Raw genomic sequence first — 21,331 nt, 5'->3', positions numbered from 1 at the left:
CATAAAGACAACATTTAATAACATGTTTTTACTCCAAAACCTGTTTGAAATAACTTCCTTTTGTGAACTGATGCGACTTTTTATCATAGAATGAGGCAGACAATATATTATTTTATAGTTTTCTATACAGTGATAAAGTCTATGTCAATTAGCATTGCATTATAAATATACTCATTATTATAAAAATACCCGAGAAGGCTAGAAGAACTCCAATACAACATATATCGCGGCGGATTATTGTATTTTTCAGGTTCTCCAAAAATGTCTATTTAATATCATGTTTTAATAATTACTAAGTATTACTACTTGTTACTTGATAGTTACATCGTATGTGACTCTGGACCACAAAACCAGTTTATACATCAACTGAATAAGCTTTCCATTGTTATATGGTTTGTTAGGATAGGACAATATCTGGCCAGGATACAACTATTTGAAAATCTGGAATCTGAGGGTGCAAAAAAATCTAAACATTGAGAAAATCGCCTTTAATGTTGTCCATTTATGTTCACGATTGTGCTGCATTCACTCACAAAAATAAATGTTATATATATTTACGGTAGGACATTTACAAAATATCTTCATGGAACATGATCTTTCCTTAATATCCTAATGATTTTTGGCATTTGGTTTTGTGATCCAGGGTCACAGCATTTTTATACTGATGAAATGTACATTTTTGCAACTTTGAACTGACGTAAACAAAGAACACTTCTGGACGCCAAATTCAGACTTAAGGTTATAAATTGCAGGTTAACAGACTAAAAATGGTATAAAGGTTTTTCAAAACCATATGAAATGAACATTATTACAAAAATACATTTTCATGTGTGTTTTAGCTAGGTTAAAAAATATATTTTCTTCATCATGGACACACTTATACAAATCAAACTTGACCTTTTTAACAGGAGATCACATATATACAGGTTTTGATGGCAGACCCTCACTAGTGTATTTGACCAACAAAAAACAAAAAAAATTATCTTCGCTGGAATCTCAGTTCCCACAAGCAATATAACACAGTACTATAAATGTGAGCGATGACGATGAACTCTTAATGGAGGCCAAAAACAACATATCATAGGAGGGAACAGGGGCACACACACTGGAAGAGCATATTTCTCATTCACTGGTTTAATGGCTAATTAGGCAAAAAGCTGGATGAGGATGAATCTCTCAGCCCAGTAGATTCCTCTTTTCCATTTCTCTGTGGCTCAATAAAACAATGTAATGGACACTCTCTCACTCTCTCTTTTTTTTCCTGTATGTATAAAACTATGCAGGAGGCTTTATCCATGTGGGGAATATTCCAGTAGAGCAGCAGTTATTTAAGATTCAAACACAAGGATAACAGATGGCTACCAGAAAGAGAAAAAAAAACATAGAGAGCATTAGAGAGAGAGAGAGACAAAGAGAGAGAGAGAAGGAATATGGCAGACAAGAGTTGGTACCTCCCAGTAAGCTGGCCTCTAAGGACAGCCAAATCCAGTGCTTAGTGATGTTTAAATTAACAACAGCAGTTTATATACCACCCACTGTCACTCACCAGGCTCACATCAATGCAAAAGTTCACATGCCCTCTTTTTAAATGCGTCTGTGATTCTAATCATATTGTAAGTGCTCAAAATAGAGATTTTGAAAAAAGCATTTGACAGTTTGAAGATGGTTCGAACTTTGACCGCTTGAAAATGGTTCTAACGCCGACATGAAATTCACCCTATCTATTTAGTAAATGCATGTAATAGATTTTATTCTGAATGATTAACGTATATGTTTCATTTTCTACATTTTGTTTGACCCTGTAAGTACTTCACAATATAATAAGAAAAGATCTGTCACTAGTTCAGTTACTTTAAGATAATTTAAGACTTTAAGATAATTCCAAAAAAATGTACATTTCATTTGTAGGAATGGCATCCAAAAATCTCACTTTGAAGTTGTTCCAAACTCATACAACTTTTTTCCCATAGAACACAAAAGAAGAAATTGCGGACAATTTTAACACGGTTTTTACAATAAAATGCGAATGGATACAGGAGCTGAGCTCTAAAGAACGATAAGGATCTCATTTAAGTGGAGCACATCTTATTTGCATAGTTAAACCTGGTACATTGTGGCATTTTAAAACATTAACGTCAAGTTTTCATATGCTGTATTTGAATATACACAATGGTCACCCTGCTCCCCTGTTTACTTTAATTGTATGGAACAGAGCGTTTGTCATATCTCCTTTAGTTTTCGAAGAAAGCTAGAAAGCATACATAAATAGATGGAAATTGTATGTGCAATTCAACGTAAAACCTAAATTTAGGCCTAAATATTTTTAGAGAAAGAAAGAAAGAAAGAAAGAAAGAAAGAAAGAAAGAAAGAAGTGCACCTTTTTGGGTGCACTATCCCTTTAAATTGTCGCCACACTATAAGGTAAATCCCCACAGGGAGCAGATGCCTGGCTTAAATTGTTTAGCAGTGAATGAACAATAAGTGTTTAGAGAAAAAAAAATACCCACACCAATCAAGACCGCACTGGACAAAAATCACCCATTGCTAAGCTAAACACTTTGAGCTATTTTTTCACTCTTGAAATAGCTCACATTGTCCAAAAACTGAAATAGGAAACAACTGGAGGTTAAAGTTTCCTGTGCCATTCATTACTTATCAAGGAAAAAAATCCTGCCATTGACTTCAACAATGAATGGTGCCAACACAGCCAGGAGGAGCAATCGATCCAAGGAGCAATCAAACTTCAGGGTGATCATCAATCAATCACAGAGCTGCTTTATCTCAGAGGCTGCTTTACTCTCTCTGAACCTGTCACTACAGCAGACCTGAGGGCAGTCTAAGAGACCGCTAGACATAAGGATTTAACATTAATGTCATGCTGATCTACACTTGGAAGGAGACTTGCATGTAAAACAGTTGTAGAAATGCTTGGTACTTTTGATTTATAACACCATTATCTTATCTTTGGCTGTGGGTTCGATGGATGCACAAACTGATAAAACACTTACCTAATGTTTAACTGGGCAAAAATGCTTAAATGCACTAAGATATAATTGCATTAAAATCTATATCTCTACTTGCGTTGCCTGCAAAATGGCATAACTATGGTCTGTGGGCAAGGGCATAATGCATGAGTCATTTCTCACAACGGTTTCACTGTGCAAAACGACAACGCATTAAAGGAAGCATGATGATAATGAACAAATTTTACAAGCAAATTTTCCATTCATGCAAATCTATGCCACAGCAATCTAACTTCCCACAGGTGTGTCTCTCTACTACATCTCTATGGCCTCTACAGCCTGTTCAGTCTTTACCGAGTTTATGTAATTGTATCATATGTGTTATTCAGCTTATTAAAGTCAAATAAATTGCTTATATTAGTTGGAATGAGTGTTTGATTAAAGGTAGGGTATGCGATTTGCAAAACGGCCGGCAGATTTTGAAAATACACAACTCAAATGGTCCTACCTTCTTTCCTCCAACGCTGGCCATGCAATGGATGGGAGGGGGAGGGGGAGGGGGAGGGGGAGGGGGATGGGGGGAGGGGGTACGACCGTTTGATTGACGAACTTACTGTCCAATGATTCTAGGTGGTCTTGGAAATGATTGGCTTGAGTTTTTCGAGTCCTGCCCGTTCCACAGATGATTAAATTGCTTAATTTCTAACTCAGTGGCTGTAAGTGGGTTAGGAATAGGATTTCAAGTGATTTTGAAAAAATGGACAAAAAAGAGAATCACATAGGCTACCCCACCTTTAAGTCACAATAAGAGCAAACTGGTCAGTATTTGTTCAATATACATACAAATGGTCAATGATTCATGCAATGCAGACAGAACATGGGGTTCTAAAAATACTTATTTTAATACATATTTTATTTCTAATATGGTGCTGAAGATGTTCTGCATAAGAGGATTTTGACAATGCCATGAATTGACAGGGCTATGTTTGTCTTGTCATGCTATGGTTCGTGGGATTCATGGGATGGTTAGAAACATCATGGTGAGAAAGCTGTGTTTGATGACATCATCATCACTATTTTTGTTCTAACTTTTGCTTGAAGCACTTGACATCACACACTGTGACTCATAGCATGCTATGAACATGTAAGCGTGGGCTTACACACACACATAAGGATGTGCAAAACAGCATATTTTCAAAACCGACTAGTTGGTGGGTTGTCTGAACGACAAGGCAGTTTTTAAAAAACGCTGTATAATTAGGGTCTACCAGACTCAGAACCAATACATTTCTCTGGCGTTCACACAGGATGTCTCGAAAAACATTTTCAACGTGTTTTTAAATGAGACATAGCATCTTGCAAACAGACAGACCAGTATAGTCGAATTACAGAGTGATTTTTTCCTTTTTAGTGAATCATAAACGTTCAGAGGTACCTGCGAACAAATGACTCTAATGAGTTGGTACTTTTTAATCATTTAAACATTGAGAAATCAGCACATTTATTGACTGCTTGTTCATATGACAAAGTATGCACATTAAAGAGTTTCATCAGTAGTATTTAAAAAAAAAAAATGAATTAAATGTTACCACACCACATTAGTATTGTAGATTAATAAATTGTGTTATGAAAATTATTTGACTGCATTACGCTGCCTTTAAAAACTCTGAAAAGTAATAATAAAAAAAAGTCTGAGAAGAAATAAAACCATTAGATTTCCGAAGACCCACTAGTCAATAAGTGAGGTTGATATTTTTTATTCCGTTAAAAATTCCTTAAAACACTTAGGGCCAGATTTCCTAACAGCTTGCGCCATAGCAAACCCTCTTTTTGTATTACTGTCAGGATTTAGAAGAAAAAATACTAAAAAGCAAAAAATTGGCGCTGAAAAGGAGTGGACAGGGTTATTTTTGCGGCTGACCTTATTGGATATGCATTTGTAGGAGTTTCCCTTTCAGACAAATAAAAATTTATGAGAGGATAATCTTTAAATAAATCATGCAAGGTGATTTTCTAAAGTTTGCGCCAGTCAATTTACTGGTATTTGCGCCATTATTTAGCGTCCAGAAAAAGCATGTCTTAAACCAGATGCTACTTTGTGCTGCTCTTTTGCGTTGGTCATTATGGAAATGATCCGGCTGCGTCTGTGTTCTTTAACTTCGCGCGCAGAACTTTCCACTCCCATCTGCGGTTTTTTTTTTTTTGGAATTGCGCTCTCAAGCTAATTTGCCATGTTTAGTAAGTCTGGCCCTTAAAATACAAAAAGAATACTCAAATTAAGTCATCCCCTTTAAAACAATGCAAAAAAGTTATATAAAAAAAGTCTAGATGAACTAGTCAGCCTCAGTAGTCGGTTGCTAGTCATTCTTAACAAAATTTTCATCTTTTTATACTTTTCCTCTTTTCTGGCGCACTTGTGACACTACACCGCAATAATTTTCTCAAACACTCAAGCCCACTAAAAACCTTTTAACCTCGTAAATGGATGAAAATAAAAGCATAAAAACACTTACACACATGGGATCATTGCTCTCAATTTCCTGTTGGGACTGAAATAATCAAAGTCCTTCGGAAGATCATTCCAAATCCCATCGTCATTGTTTGGTGACCTCCTTATTCAATCACTATAACACACACACACACACACACACTTTCCACTTTAAAAGATGGCCTGTACACACTCAGCAGCTCTCAGTTCTTGCCCTGAGTGTGTATAAAAATGGATGAATTTGTAAGTGAGAGAGAGAGAGAGAGAGAGAGAGAGAGAGAGAGAGAGAGAGAGAGAGAGAGAGAGAGAGAGAGAGAGAGAGAGAGAGAGAGGGAGAGAAAGAGATCGAGATGAGAAAGCTGTATTATTCATGCGAATCACTATTTTAATTTGAAGGACATTCAAAGAATGAAAAGAGGAGCACTCCCTAGACCACGACTATGCACTCAGTGCTTTGAGCAGCTGCTACACATCCAATCAAACATTGTTCTGTAGCATTATGATGAGTTGCATTTAATACGTTTATATTCAAACGGTTGTGAATGATTGCGTACATGGACTCTCATTTAGGGATCATGACATCAGGATGCAGCCACAAAACACTGCTTGTGTATTGAGCAATCAAACCCATAACACAAAGCGAGAGGCATCCTGCACGCTGTGCTTGTCGCCCTTTGATGATGAAAGCATCTGTCGGAGCTTGTGTCCCACAGGCCTCTGTTTGATAATGAGTGAGTGTTGCAAATTACACTTTGACCCATGCCGTGACATTCAAAACATATTCCAACAAACACAAACCCATCCAGTTTTATCGATGTTTTAAAAGGATAGTTCACCCAAAAAATGACAATTCTGTCATTATTTACTCACTCTTATGTTTTCCAAGTTCCAACCCCATTTGACTTTCTTTCTTCAGCAGAACACAAAATAAAATATTTCAAAGAATGTTAGTAAGCAAACAGTTTTGGTCACCATTGACTTCCATTTTATATATATATATATATATATATATATATATATATAAACTCATATATACTGTATATATGTATAAATCATTTCTCAAAATATCTTCTTTTAAGTTCCACAGAAGAAAGAAGGTCATTCATATGTGGAAAGAGGGTCAGTGAATGATGACAGAATTTTCATTTTTGTGTGAATTTTCCCTTTAAGAACGTTTTTCCTTCGTTGCAAAAACATTAACAGAATGTTACGAACGCACCATGTACACATTATTTAATCTAATAGTCTGGCTCTGCTTAGCTGACCAAGGGTTGGACGGTGGTTTTGCTGAAATCTATTTGAAAACAATCATTAATTTTTGCAATTCTATTTGGTTATGTTAGTGGCGCAGAAATGACACAGTGGAAATACATAACACCCCCATCAAGGCAAACAGAGCAAACCACCCAGCTCCACCCTGCGTGTGAACTCTTTACAAAATTCAGCACAACACCCACTGACAAAACAACAGAGGGAGCATCTTGATGCAAAACAGAAACTCACACGAATCTAAAATTGCCCCATTTATTCGAAGAAACCCGCTAGCACCAACACATGGCTGTTCAAACTAAGTTTCACAAATGAACACTCTGGTGATCCTTCACTGGCATCAGCAACAGTTTGTTAAATTGACCTGTTATCTTGCATTTAAAGTCATACACTAGTAGCAAATATTCACACAAAAAAAATTTTGTTACATCAAAAACTATCAACTGTTTCTTGCTAGCTAAAAGCTAGTAAGTAAATTGCAAGCGTCTTCACATTATTCAACAAAATGCAGCAAAATCAAACGTAACGGGACAGTTCACCTAGAAAATGCTAATTCTGTCATTGTTTACACACTCTCATGTTGTTCCAAAACTGTTTAACTTTCTCTCCTCTGTGGAACACAAAAGGAGATGTTGTGCACAATGTAAGGGACTGACAGCCTCAGTCAGCGCTCACTTCTATTGCATCTCTTTTCCATAAAATGAAAGCGAACTGAGGCTGTCATCCAGCCTAACATCTCCTTTGGTGTCTCATCGAAGAAAGAAAGTCATACAGGTTTAAAACGACATGAGGGTGAGTAAATGATGACAGAATTGTCTTTCTTTTTTTGTCTGAACTTTCCCTTTAATGTGTCATTTTTTGCCAAATGTAGATTTGGAATGGAAATGTTTTCAAGCGAACAAGTAGGCTACCTACACCTGATTTTTTTTTTTTTTTTTACTTCTGTCTGCTCATAACTAATCCTCTGATGGAACACTAGAAGTTAATAATTAATAATTTCTGAAGTTCAGAAATTGACTCAGGGCCAGGCTTGGACTCAAACCTCTAATTTTATATCATACAACAATTATACTACACTAAACAGATTATGCAAAATCCAACAAAACAGGTCTGATAAGTTGGTTCAGATCTTCAATCTGGTGATACCGAATTACTTCATGTTCCCAGGACTAAACTCAAAAATAGAGGTGATCGTGCTTTTGCTGTTGATGGACCTCAGTTATGGAATAGTCTCCCGGCTTACATTAGAACTGTCCCAACTATATCAATTTTTAAATCTACTCTTAAAACATATTCATTCTCACTGGCATTTAATATTCCCTGATTCTCTGTTTTATGAGTTTTTATCTAGAACCGTACCCATTTTTACAGCTGGTGATACTGTTCACTGTTTATGTGTGATATTGCTGTGTTCTTTTTTTACACTGTGCAGCACTTTGGTCAACCTCGGTTGTTTTAAATGTGCTATATACATAAACATTGTATTGTATTGTATTGGTTGTGGTTGTGACTTCAAAAGCCTTTGATTTTGATCCGACCTGGGTGAACTTGCCTGTAAAGTAATCTGTCCATTCTTCCTGTCTCTGTCTTTTCCATTTCAAACCAAATATGAATGATGAATGTGTTGCAATCAGTAGAACACAGGGACTGATCTTTTCCTCCTAAAATGGGTCATCCACATGACTATCACTATCAACTATCACTTAATATCTATCACTATCACTTAAAAATAAAGTCAGTTGACTCCAGTTATAATTTAAATAATCTATATTGGCAAAAAGCAAACAATCCTGTATGATTGGCCGTATATATGATGATCCAGTGTGTAGGCTACTGCAATTTTCATGACATCAAGTTGACATGAATAGCAGATGTGTCTTTATTAGTGAATGAATCAAGGTCATATGATCTCTGTAGAGATCTGACGGTGTTTAGTTGCATGATCGCTGTTGATGTTTTCAAGGCTGTTTATTTTGAAGATGCTTTCTTTTTTTTCTTTTTTTTTCTTTTAGATTATCTCATACCAACGCATCTCCTGTTATACACACACGCGCATTTAGAGAAAGACAGTCCGCTGGCACTAAGTCGACGTTGATAATCTTCTTCTCCTATAAATGCTGAAGGGATGCTGTGAATATATGCCTTCCATATAAAGTCATTTGCGGTACGCTGCCTGTTATAAACAAATTAAATTATCGTTTCGTAACGTCAAGAGCTGAGGGCAGCGACTTGTACACTCAAACACGCGCGCGCGCGCACCGACGCCCATTAAAACACCACGCACGGCACACGGCAAAAAGCATCCTGTGTCCAAAGCCCCCCTCACACACACACACACACACACGACATAATTCAGCTGTACTAGGATATGGAGAGTTTGCTGAGTGAAACTACGGCATCCCACTGCCACTGCCACTCAAACGTCCATCGGTTATTGATTTATTGGCCCTTAAGAAATAACGTCACCACGTTTAAAAGCACTGACTTACCGCATCTTATAAAGCACTGGAATAATAGTCAGCTCCGGATGTGCTCAACAGCATCGGGCTGTATGATCTCAGAATGCTCCTTAATTCCCGTGACAGTGTGTCCGTGTGTGAATAAAACACGCAGATGATGTTTTGAGCTTCCGTTCCCAGATGCGCCTTTATGATGCTTGAAGCTTCCCGAAGACCCACAGTGAGGATCAGTATCGAGTATCCTTCGTCCCTCAAACCCAATGGATCTGTGGTGGACACGGGGTATCAGAGCCCAATGTTGTATCCCGATCAGCGTTTTTTTTTTTTTTTTCTGGAATAAGAGGAAAATGCGCAGAGTGGGTCCAGCGATAGAACAATCCGCGAGATCAGCGCCAGTCCATCGCTAGATCGTCCATTCGACCCGACAGCTAGGGAACGAGCGCCGAGAGAAAATGACAAGCCAATTTGGAAGCAAAGTGATGCTTGATTCAAGGATGGAGGGTGGGAGGGGAAAAGAAAGAAAAGGAGGATAAGAGAGGGGCGGTGAATCTGGAGCTGGGATGACGGGAGGACTTGAGCACGCTCTGGTGGACGAGAGCGCGCACAGCACAGCAGTGAAGGGTCGACCTTCCTATCACCTGCGGGGTCATTGTCATTCAGCGAAATAGGTGCAGTGTGTGCCATTTTGAAATGTGTTTTTTAAAGTCAGTTTTAAAAGCTTAAAAGTAGGCCTATGCATTTGCGTAATAAACTACAATTTGCCGTCTTAAGATAAACTGTAGGCTTAGGCTACATGTTGCGATACATCAAAGTCTAAAAAAAGTAACATGTTGACATTTAGCCATTGTCTTGTGCTTGTTCGAGGTCATTACACTACGTGTTTTTTTGTTTTTGTTTTTTAGAAAGAAAATGTAATGACGACAGTTGTACAAACATCCAATTTTTAATAATCAGCCTATATGTACAAAATCTTGGTAACAGGTTTGAGTTGCATTTTTAGATAATTTTATACTGACAAATGTGACAAAACATAATATAAAGTTATTTTAAAAGACACTATACAATGATTTGTTCTTGAAGAGTTCATGTTCTTGAAGAGTTCTCAGATTATTTATGGAATTTTTATTTATCTCTTAAATAAAGGGGAGCTGTGATGGTAACAGCATTGATGCATAACCCAGTGACACAACTTGAAGTCTTTTAAATAAAAGGCTGTTATAAAGTTTAAAAAAAATATGGCTTGTATTTCCATATCTATTTTGGAAACACTGTGTATCTACACAGTTAAAAAGAAGAATAAAAAAAGATAATACAAATAATAATAATAGCATTATATGCATTGACACACACCTGACAATATAGGCTATGTGGACAGGACAAATGTGTGCCTTTCTAAATCATGTCCAATTGAATTTGCCACTAGACTCCAATTACAGAGTAGAAACATCTAAATGCTTATGTCAATTTCAGTTTGTCTTCTTAATAAATTTGCTAAGTTATCACAAATCTGTTTTCATTGTGTCATTATGGTGTATGGAGGTGTAGACTGATGTGATTAAAAAAAAAAAAAAAAGTGATTTAAAAAAAAAAACATTTTAGTATGACTGCAACAAAATGTGAAAAAAAGAGAATATTGATACTTCCTGAATATTTACATTGTTATTAAAGTCAGTTCTCAGATATGTTGTGTATACGCTATAGAAGGGACACAAGGGACATTTTTCGTGTAATGATCGTGCAGTTAGGTCTATTTAATATTCATAATTACAATTAAACCAATATATTCATTAATTTAAACATATTGATAGGTTGGCATTGGCTGCCATCGGTTTTAATGAGGCCTGGTATAAAATAACACATTGGCGAATTTTATTTTGTGGACATAGACTTATTAATGTCTGTCATGAGCAGCAGTAATGCGAGCTGATGTCTGTGTTATTTCATTAAATGAGGGGGGAGAGGCCCGGGCATCCGTTTGCATTAAACTCACGAGCATCAAAGGCGCATCGCGGACATGCGCGCTGACAGTCGGTAATCACTCTCACGCAAACCCTAGGCTGTCGAAATAATGTTGGATGCCTCTAATGCGACTTTCAACATTCGAAAATGTTTAAAAGAGAACCCTGGTTTTTGATCGTCATCCGATGAGACGTCCGCGAAAGAGCTGTGGGGGAAACCTGTTGATCTGAAGGTAAATGTGCGGTGAGAAATCAGCATATTGATCTTTACGGCACCAGACAGAGAACGAAACGAATGAAGACTGATAGACAGCAAGCGATAAAACATTCAAGGAACGGCATATCGCACCTGTCAGTTACACCTGAACCATAACATGCTGATTTTACCTATTTTTAGATATCCGCTGTATGAACCCACATATATGGCATAGCCTACTCTTATAACAGACTTGTTTTAACATCGCAATTATTTATTTATGAGATATTTTATATTATATGATGGATAACAAGTAGCCTAGCATGTTGATCACCTTCTTTTTTTTTTTCTTTTTTTTTTGTCCGCCATTAGGTTTAAATAGCTATTAATGCGAACACGTTTTAAACAAAACTATTTTTGTGATATATTTGTAAGGTGTAAATCTATAATAACTTGATAAAAAATGAAAGTAGGATAGCCTATGCATATGATATGATCCATCCGATGCAGACAACAATCGAACATCTGTTTCTATGGTTACCTCCTCACTCACCGACAGATGATTTCTGTTCGTTTAACTTGTGTTAAAATAAAAATAACTTTTGTGGTTACTGAAACGTAAACCTTTTTCGTTTTTCTTTGGCCTCATTTGTGCTCCCTCACTCCATAAAAAAACTCATAATAATTTGCACCCTGAAATTGTTAATGCTATATTGAAAATATTATAGGCTACACCTAGGTACACACTTGCCAAATATATTTTGAACGGGGGGGTATGGGCTATAACTTTTGCGACCCCATTGGAAGTTTGCTGAGGTCACCTGGCTGAGTCGAGAACTAGGCTACTGCTGTATTTACATATTTATTTTCGTATTTACACATCTATCGCTCATCAATACGATTCACTGTGATTCGCCCGTTTAAAAATAACCCTCCTGCTTTGTTTTCCCTTAGTTACTATTGTTGTGCAACTCACTGCCCACCACCAGGTGCTTAAAGCCCTATCAAGTAGGTTGTAAGGACATCTGTCCGGGGTAATTACCGTCGTTCACAGTTTAAGTCCGTTTACAGCTGCTAAGCTTCCCCGGTAAGCGCATTACCGGAGCAGCGCAGCGCAAACACAAGCGCTCGCGCAGTACATGATGAGCGCGTGCCGACCGCGAGAACCTCCCGTAGAGGCGCGAGACTCCAACCCAGATTACATCAGCATGAATAACAGATTACAGCTGGCGTTATCAGAGCATCAGCGAGATATGAAGTAAACCGTCGGTACAATTCATAAAGCCTGTCATCGCTTACAAAGAATTGCGTCACTCTCACTTCCTGCCAAACGTCACAGGTAAGGACTGTCAGGTGTGCATGTGCTTGCCAGTTAGTGATTAAGATGCTTCAATCCACGTAAGTCCCTCTTGAGGATGAGAAAGTGACAAATCTGTTTGTTTTTGTTCATTTGTATCTTGAATATGTTCAAGAGTTTGATTGACATTGTGTCTGATGTTAATTCGCTTCTCTTTTTGCAGATGTCAGAAAGAGAGTGGTGGTAATTCAAATACTCAAATAGTTGAAAATGATGGGTATGTATGAAGTCTTAACACAATATTATTTTTAGCCATGGTGTGTGTCATTCAATCTGAGTTCATCATCTGTATGAATATTAAATGCAGCTTGTTGTACACACTCTCGTGTGAGGTATAGAGCTGATGTCATTGCATGTGTCCATGTCATTAATATATTTATGCGTGTGTGTATAGACACACAGCGTGCTTTGCTGGCGGTGGAGCGTCTGCAGCAGAGGCTGAAGAAGAGGGGAGAACTGCCTGCTGAGGAAAAACTCAGTCTGCTCAAGAGTGTCTTACAGAGTCCTCTGTTCCATCAGATACTCATCATGCAAGAGACTGGACAACAGCATCAGCAACAACAGGTCAGAGAATATAGCATCATCATCCCAGTGCATGACAAAAATCAGGCACACATTGTTGCAGCAGTGGGCTTTACCATCATATAGAAATTAAAAAAATTAAAGAAATACATTATTATTAATCCATGTAGTTCTTAAATCTGATTGGCTAATAATAGTGGCATAGCTAACCTCTAATGTCTCTTTCATTATCATAACTAATCCTTAGTACCCAGATGTGAAGTGCATTAAACAAAAGTATATTTTATGCTGATATTCAACTCCAGAACTATAACTTGAAATAGAATTTTACATGTAAGTACACTTTATAAAGCATTTATGGTGTACATTTCAGCATCATTTCAGATTTTCCCTGATGCAAACAGCGCTTTGACTCACAGCTTGTCTTTCTACATCATGTCTGGCTCAGGGTCTATTCTTAGTTGAAATAAAACATGATGCAAACCTGTCTTAAAGGAATATTTCGGGTTCATTACATGCCAAGCTTGATGGACACCATTTGTGGTGTAATGTCCCTCCTTTTCTTAAAAAAAGATCCAGGTGACAGTGCTGCAAAAACAATGGAAATATACACAGGGCCAAAATACTCGCTGTATCAATAGTACATCCAATGACAACACACAAACAATATCCATGTTTTTTTTTTGTTGCAATATTATGATTTTAGTGTGAAAACATTTTTATTACTAACCTTTTCTGAGTAAAGATATACCCATTTTTTTTACAGCTTTGTTGCAATGACGATGGAATACCATCAACCGTAAAAGCTGTAAAAATTCAGATTTTAACAGCTCAAATAATAAACAGAAGTCACATCAGCTAAATTTATTCAAAATTTTGCAAGCCAATAATGCAGTGATACATGAAACATCACTCACTCAGAGGTCACTTTTTAAACTATGCAACTTTACATTGGTCAACACAGTAAATGTTCATGCTCAAAGTCTAACAAACTTGAATTCGATGCAATATCCATGTGGAGAAATGTTTAGTCTTTCACGTCCTTCACATGGAATTCCAGATAGCACGGTTTCTGTTTGAGATGACTGCGTTTTTTCTGCATGGAGTGTCACTGTACAAATTTAAGCGTGACCACACCCATACTGTAAGTGCTTTTATAAAATTATCGGTTCAAATCACTTTCATTAGAAGTGCCATATTGTACCCTTGATTGTTCTTCTTCTTCTTTTTATAATAAAATGAGGGGCATGTTAAAATATTTTTTTTGTGGTCATCATCATTATCCCACAAATGTTGTCAATTGAGTATAACATGTATTGGGTCCCTGAATATTCCTGTAAGAATAGTTGAATGCATTGACTTACTAGTTGAGCTTGTATTTGACATATTTTACTCTTCTCAGTGTAATAACCATAATGACCTAAGGGGCTGCATTTCCAGAGCATAAAGAGGTCAAAGAAACCCAGAAGATATGATTAGGAGGCGTGTGAGGTTATTCAACGACAGAGTGATGAGTCTGAAAGGTGGTTAGTATGTGAATTAGGTGTGTATTTGTGTCTCTGCGTGTGTTACTGTGCAGGATAATGATGGGAAATAGTCCTCTGAAAGTAGCCTGTGTTAGCCCAAGTTTTCAAAGAGCAGCTCAGGTAATTTAGCTTCTCAGAAATCATCATAAAAATAGACACAATAGATGTTACATTGAGATTTATTAACTACAATTGATTTTGTTAGAATCTTCTAGCAGGCCAAAATGAGAGGAGCAGCAGACGCCAGATGAGCGACTCCAATAAATGAAATTCTAAACTGGCTGTTTGGCATGAAAAACTGCATGTTTATGGGTGTACAAATATGCCATGAGATGTAGCTACTTCAGCAAAACTATATATCAGATAATCCTCGTGCTTATTGTGCATTGGTCAGGCCACTTGCCATGGATAATCATAAGCTTTATATTAAGTTGCTTATGAGTCATTCTTTAATCAAGCTTATCACTTCCTGCCTGACAGTCTTTGATGTGTTTGTGAACAAATGTAATGAGACTATTAAATATAAAGGAAAATCGCTGAAATCAAACAACAAATATATTTATATTTCAAACACTTATTCTAATTATTGGTTTTAATTATCATTGAGCAGAAATAAAACCAGAGTTGCCAGCTGTGCTGTTATCCTGCTGTTGTTCCATATGGTCAGCCATAAAAGACCTTTATTTTTGTAGTTAGTTTTTGCCATCTTTCTGAAATATCCATCGTCACATCTCAGGCAAGATGATCATGATGCAAAAGATTGTATTTAGTCAAACAAACTCAAATAGTCCATGGGAAAGAAGGCAACCTAAACAGCATGTAATCATGGCATGAACCATACCAGACAATAAAACTGGAAGAAATGAGGAACTTAAATACACAATATGATGATTAACTCAAAGACTAACAGGTGTGAATGTAAATGAGTGTCCATGGTAACTAACAGGAAAAACTTGACATCCATAATATTTGTCTTTTGGCTTTTTGGTTGACAAACAATTAATTCTGTGAATTAATGAACTGGAACTAGAGAGTGAGTTCCTTAAAAATCATAAAAATGTCTTTTAACAAATTATAAAATTTATACAATGTATGCAATGTATTAATTCTAAATTTAATTAATTATTTGGTGTAATTGCGTAGCATATCCTTGGTAAGTGTGTCTGTGTTTGTGTATATTGTGTCTGGTGTATTTAGAGAAATGATTCTTTGAAACAGCAGCAGGGACCAAACTGGGGTTGTATAAGCTACTTACCTAAGCTGACCAATTAATCTATGCTGAAAGGAGAGAGAGGCAGTTGTCAACAAGTCACAGACGTTTCTGTAATGGTGTGGACTTTCCATTGACATCTCGTTTTTTATACTGAGCTATGTATTTTATTTTCCCTACCCCTAAACATGACCTTTGCAGAAACAAATCTGCATTTTTTATATTTTAGTTAAGATTATTTACTATGTTAAATCTGACCGCGACACACCAAATAGAAAGTGACAGACATGCCCTGCAGGCATTGTAGTCTGCAAAACTAGCTAAAAGTCAGTAACTGTGTAAACCTCCAAGAAATAACATTATTTTTTAAATCAATTTTAGAGATGGCACTGGTTTGCGCACTACTAAATATTTGTGCTTTGCACCATTAAACTTGAAACACTGAAATGTAACCCCATGTTTAAATTAAATGTATACGCAAACTACCGACCAGGTTGGTATAAACAGTTGGTTGGCAAACTGACTGAATTACAATAATGATTTAATGCTATACCCGACAGACTTCGATAATTTAGACATGTTACAATGTTCACATTTACACTTGTTTATATTTTGAGAGAACATTATGTGAAAAACTGAGCTGTTAGTGGTTCTACGCATGAAACTGATCTAATCACTGCACTTTCTTTGTTACGTTGCCCCTAAACTGATTCAATTTTGTATAAAAAAAATACACTACCGTCAGTTTGGGGTCAATACGATTTTTTTATAATATCATTTTTTTATGTTTTTGAAAGAAGTCTCTTTATGTTCACCAGAGCTGTATTCATTTGATCAAAAATACAGTAAAAAAAAAAAAAAAAAAAATATATATATATATATATATAATTTTTGTTTTTTTTACTATATTTTTTTTTTCTGTATTTTTTTTTTTTTTTTGCCATTACTCCAGACTTTAGTGTCACAGGATCCCTCAAAATAGCATTTTAATATTCTGATTTGGTGCTCAAGAACATTTCTTATTATTATCAATGCTGAAACAGTTTTGCTGCTTAATATTTTTAAAGAAACTGTGATATGATTCTTTGATGAATAGATTTTGTAACGTTATAAAAGTATTTTCTGTCACTTCTGATCCGTCTAATGCAATGTTACTCACCCCAAACCTTTTAATGGCAATTTTTAAATATTTGATCACTTATTTAAATATGTAAATATCCTATTTTTATATTTCATGATCATTTTTTATCTATATTGTGTTTCCTGTCTATCATTGTTTATACTCAATTGTAATTAATACCATTGATAGTGAGGTTAAAGAAGATCAAACTAAAGTGCACAAGGATCAGTATAAACACCATCTAATCTGATAAATCCTGTCTTAATAGTGTGACTTTTTACATCCCAGTAAGGCCTTGCAAGCTGCTGGTGCAACCCAGCTACCTACATCACTCTAGCTGTGTGTTTGTACAGGCTTCCCCCAGAACGCCGCCTCCTCAGTCTATGAGTGATGATGCAGATGGTGTGAGAACGTCCCACCCCTCATGCACTCTGAGATACAGAGATTCTTACCTCTCAGCCCAGCGGCACTATGACCGATGTCGATCCTCCAATCAAATGACTTATGCCCCTTGCATCACAGATGACATTGCAGTGCTGCAGTCCATGGCCCAGGTACTGTTCCTCTAAACACCCTAAACATCCTCTCATCCTGTTCCTCTAAACATCATTCAGGAAACACAAACCGTTAAAACCGACTGGGATACGTTATCATGCATACTTTTAATAAATACTATCATTTCAGTCCTACTATCTCCTAAAACCAACAGATTGAATTCATTCTTTCTTATCCCATGTATTTATTACTCTTTCAGGGTCGGTCTCTGCTTAGTTTTGATCTGGAGAAGGGTGAAAGTGCTTTAGGCATCAGCATTATTGGCTTGGAAACTGAAGGCGGTGGAGGCCATGGTATCTTCATACAGAAGATTCAGCCAGACTCTGTAGCTTACAGGTATAAACTGACAAAGATGCAAATTCAGTATAGCAAAACTTTACTGATTAGAATCGTATTATTCTGGATAGGGGCTTAGGATGATTTGAAACCATTCTTTACCTCCTTTACCACATCTCCTGTCTTAGTGATGGACGTCTCCATGAGGCTGATCAGATTCTAGCGGTGAACGGCAAGCTGATTGAGTCCTCGGTAACACAGGAACAAGCTGTCCAGATTCTTCAGGAAGCTGCTTCCATGGTAACCTTAACTATAGCCAGGGAACCAGCCTCATCATTCAGCGTCCCACAGATGAGCCACACTCTTCCCAAAAATCTCTCTGGCCTTGATGGACAATTCAGTGTAAGGCTTTTTTTTTTTTTTTTTTTCATCTTTATTATATCTTTGAATTTCCCAGAATGTGTTAAATAGCCTGATTATGAAGCATATTTTGCTTCATATCCTAAACTGTATCTTATACTTATGCCTTATAGCTGCCTCATTTTGACACGCAGCTTAAATCTGTTACTGATCCACAGTTATTTGATTATACACATTACCACAAATGCATTACATCTAACTTTTTAAATGTTATACATTAGCTTTTTTATGTGAGTTTTTTTTATTGGTGTTTGCCGTGAAAGCAGAGTCTCATGTGACTGTACTCCACTGAAAGATTTACTGGTAATGGTGGGAGTCAATCAATTAAGATAAAATGGAGCCTTCTCTTATTAGCAATACTATTATAATACACTACTGTTCAAATGTTTGGAGTTGGTAAGATTTTTTAATATTTTTGAAAGAATTCTCTTATGCATTGCTGCATTTAAAATAAAAAATACAGTAAAAACTCATTTTTTAAAAATATTATAAATACACTTTAAATTAACCTTTTCTATTTAAAACTGTGATGGCAAAGTTGAATTCAAAGCAGGCATTACTCCGCTCTTCAGTGTCACATGATCCTTCACAAAAGAACAGCATTTGTAACAATGTAGAAGTCTTTACTGTCTCTTTTATTCAATATAATGCATCCTGATTCTGAATAGAAGTATTCAATTCTTTTTCTTTTTTAAACCATACTCTTGAATTGGTATTGTTAATGTGTAAATGGTTTCAAAAGTCTGAGATTAAAAATCTGAAAATTTGATTGGCTACTACAGCCAGGTGATATCACAGGAGTATTTAAGGGTGCCTAGAAATAACATCATCAGAAAAGCTCACTGGAGTGGGATGCTTATGACACATGAGGAATCGCTCATCCAAACTGCTTGGGGCAGATTCCACTCTTTCAACTGACCAATCTAACTTCAGCTTTGCCATGGCACTGGTCATTACATCCACTAGCTCCTTGTATATGGAAGTGAGGGAGAAGACAGGTTCACTCAATACATCCGCCTCAACTCCCATCACATCTAGCTCCTCAAAACCAGATTGGGCCAATAGCATGCTCATTGCCGGATTGGAAGAAGACGCTGAGCAGGCTTCCGGATCTGCCCTGAGAACCTGCAAGTGATGCTTGAGAAAGGGTTAAACCAGTCTCAAGTTCATCAGCTAGCTCAACCTGTGACCTCTATGATCGCAGTCACTGGGTTGCCTCGGCAGCAGCGGGACCTGATCCATGGGGTGCAGATGCCTAGCTCTTTTTAAAGAGTATCGACCAGGTCCCGCTGCTGCTGAGGCAACCCGGTGCGGAGCAACCAAGACATTTAACGCACAGATCGTGGCCATCATCTTTTTTTCACTTCAAACCACTAACACAGAGATCACATGCACTGACAAACAACACGTTCCTGAAGACAAAGAAGCTGATGACGTTCTTTCTAGGCACCCTTATACTCTGCCGGCGATCCTGCGAGATCACAGGACTGCAGTAGCCAAAATTGGCATGTAACAGGCTTACGAGGAACGTTCCCTTAGCATCAACTCCATGATGCAGTGTTGAGTTCCACTTCGAATGGAAACTCTTAATGGCAGGTTCCACTGTGACAACCTACCCGATATAGTGTGACATGCACCGCTAATGGGGAACACAAGGTCAACATCTGTTAAATGAATTTTATATGTTTTCATTGGCAACAATGGTGGAAATGTTTAATAGTTTTGTTTTGTTTTGTTTTGTTTTGTTTTGTTTTGTTTTGTTTTGTTTTGTTTTGTTTTGTTTTGTTTTGTTTTGTTTGTAGCTATAACTAAGGTATTTGGCTATACGGAAAATGACTTGGTTATAAAATGGCTATATTATCAAATAAATGGCTATATTTTAAATTTGGTTCAGCAGCCTCGACAAATTCATCACATTGAGTTGCAGAATGACGGATCGGGTCTGGGCTTTGGCATTGTTGGAGGGAGGACTACTGGCACCATGGTTAAAACCATCCTACCTGATGGTGTAGCTGGAAGGGTATGAGAGAATTGTCATGGATACACATACACTAGAATCTATGACATTATTTGGATTGTACAAACAGATTCAAATTAAAAGGAGTGTGGCCAAATCCCTCGACGTGTGGTTGTGTGTTTGTGGACACAGGACGGGAGGTTGCGTAGCGGCGATCTTCTTCTCAGAATTGGTGATGTGGACGTGTCCACCATGGGCAGTGAGGAAGTGGCACGTGTGCTCCGTCTGGCTGGTTCCCATGTGAGACTTATCATTGCCAGGGAAACCACTGATGGTGACCTCTCACCTACTATCGCCCAGCAACAGGACACTCAGAAGAAACAGGTGCAGAATGCTTCTGATCTTGAGTGTGTGTGTGTCCTGGTAAACCCTACATTATGGGGATAAAATGTCCCCAGAAAGATGCCAATATCCGAAATCCTTATCCTTGTGGGGACGTTTTTTGGTCCCCATGGGGAAAATAACTTATGAATCGTACTAAGTGATTTTTTTTTGAAAATTGTGTGTGTGTGTGTGTGTGTGTGTGTGTGTGTGTGTGTGTGTGTGTGTGTGTGTCTATGCATCTATATTTACATTTTGATATTAACAGAAGAGCTCACCCAAAAAAAAAAATCTTTCGTAACCTGTTTAATGTTCATTCTTCCTCCCTCACCACATTTATGGTGCTTTTTAGTATTTTTTTAAAGCTTGTCAGGTCACTCTGAACTATCATTGTATGGAAAAGAGCTGTGTAACAATCCTTAATTCTCTTGTGTTTTAACACACACAAAAAAAAACTGATGTCTTTAAAAATACAAATTAATAAAAAATTGATGATGAGCCAATAATAAATGAAACATTATCCGTCTGCAGCATTTAGCAGAGCAAAAGGAAAGAGAATTCAGTGTCAGATTCAATGACAGCAAAAATGGTTTGGGCATCAACATCTCTAAATCTGTGGAAAACCTGTACAAAGGTATGATTTCATACTGTTTTCTTTCAGTAAGATGAGAGAT

General features: G+C 37.1%; 2 protein-coding genes across 7 annotated transcripts in view; one reads left to right on the top strand and one right to left on the bottom strand.

The window, feature by feature from the left end:
- adgrl3.1 (adhesion G protein-coupled receptor L3.1) overlaps positions 1-10,531 on the bottom strand; it is a 114,147-nt gene extending 103,616 nt beyond the window's left edge. For all 4 annotated transcript variants that reach the window (XM_084096100.1, XM_084096101.1, XM_084096102.1 and 1 more), the window contains exon 1: positions 9,210-10,531. The gene's annotated coding sequence lies outside the window, so the exon portion shown is untranslated. The remainder of the gene's footprint in view (positions 1-9,209) is intronic.
- A 1,924-nt stretch (positions 10,532-12,455) lies between these two features.
- The window catches only part of LOC311071633 (multiple PDZ domain protein), a gene marked incomplete at its 5' end in the record, with an annotated part of 59,970 nt that continues 51,094 nt past the window's right edge, over positions 12,456-21,331 (top strand). For 2 of the 3 annotated variants that reach the window (XM_084096070.1, XM_084096069.1), the window contains 6 exons: positions 13,069-13,254; positions 17,422-17,622; positions 17,823-17,959; positions 18,088-18,301; positions 20,214-20,339; positions 20,469-20,660. In XM_084096070.1, the coding sequence (XP_083952196.1) occupies positions 13,069-13,254; positions 17,422-17,622; positions 17,823-17,959; positions 18,088-18,301; positions 20,214-20,339; positions 20,469-20,660 (1,056 nt within the window). Of the gene's footprint in view, positions 12,673-12,853; positions 12,908-13,068; positions 13,255-17,421; positions 17,623-17,822; positions 17,960-18,087; positions 18,302-20,213; positions 20,340-20,468; positions 20,661-21,331 lie in introns of those variants that run through there. The other variant, XM_084096068.1, reaches the window with a different exon arrangement.

This window comes from Abramis brama (genome assembly GCF_963993115.1).
Source record: "Abramis brama genome assembly, chromosome: 2".
NCBI lineage: Eukaryota > Metazoa > Chordata > Actinopteri > Cypriniformes > Leuciscidae > Abramis > Abramis brama.
The sequence above is the reverse complement of the archived record's forward strand: the minus strand, read 5'-3'. Positions and strand labels throughout refer to the sequence as shown.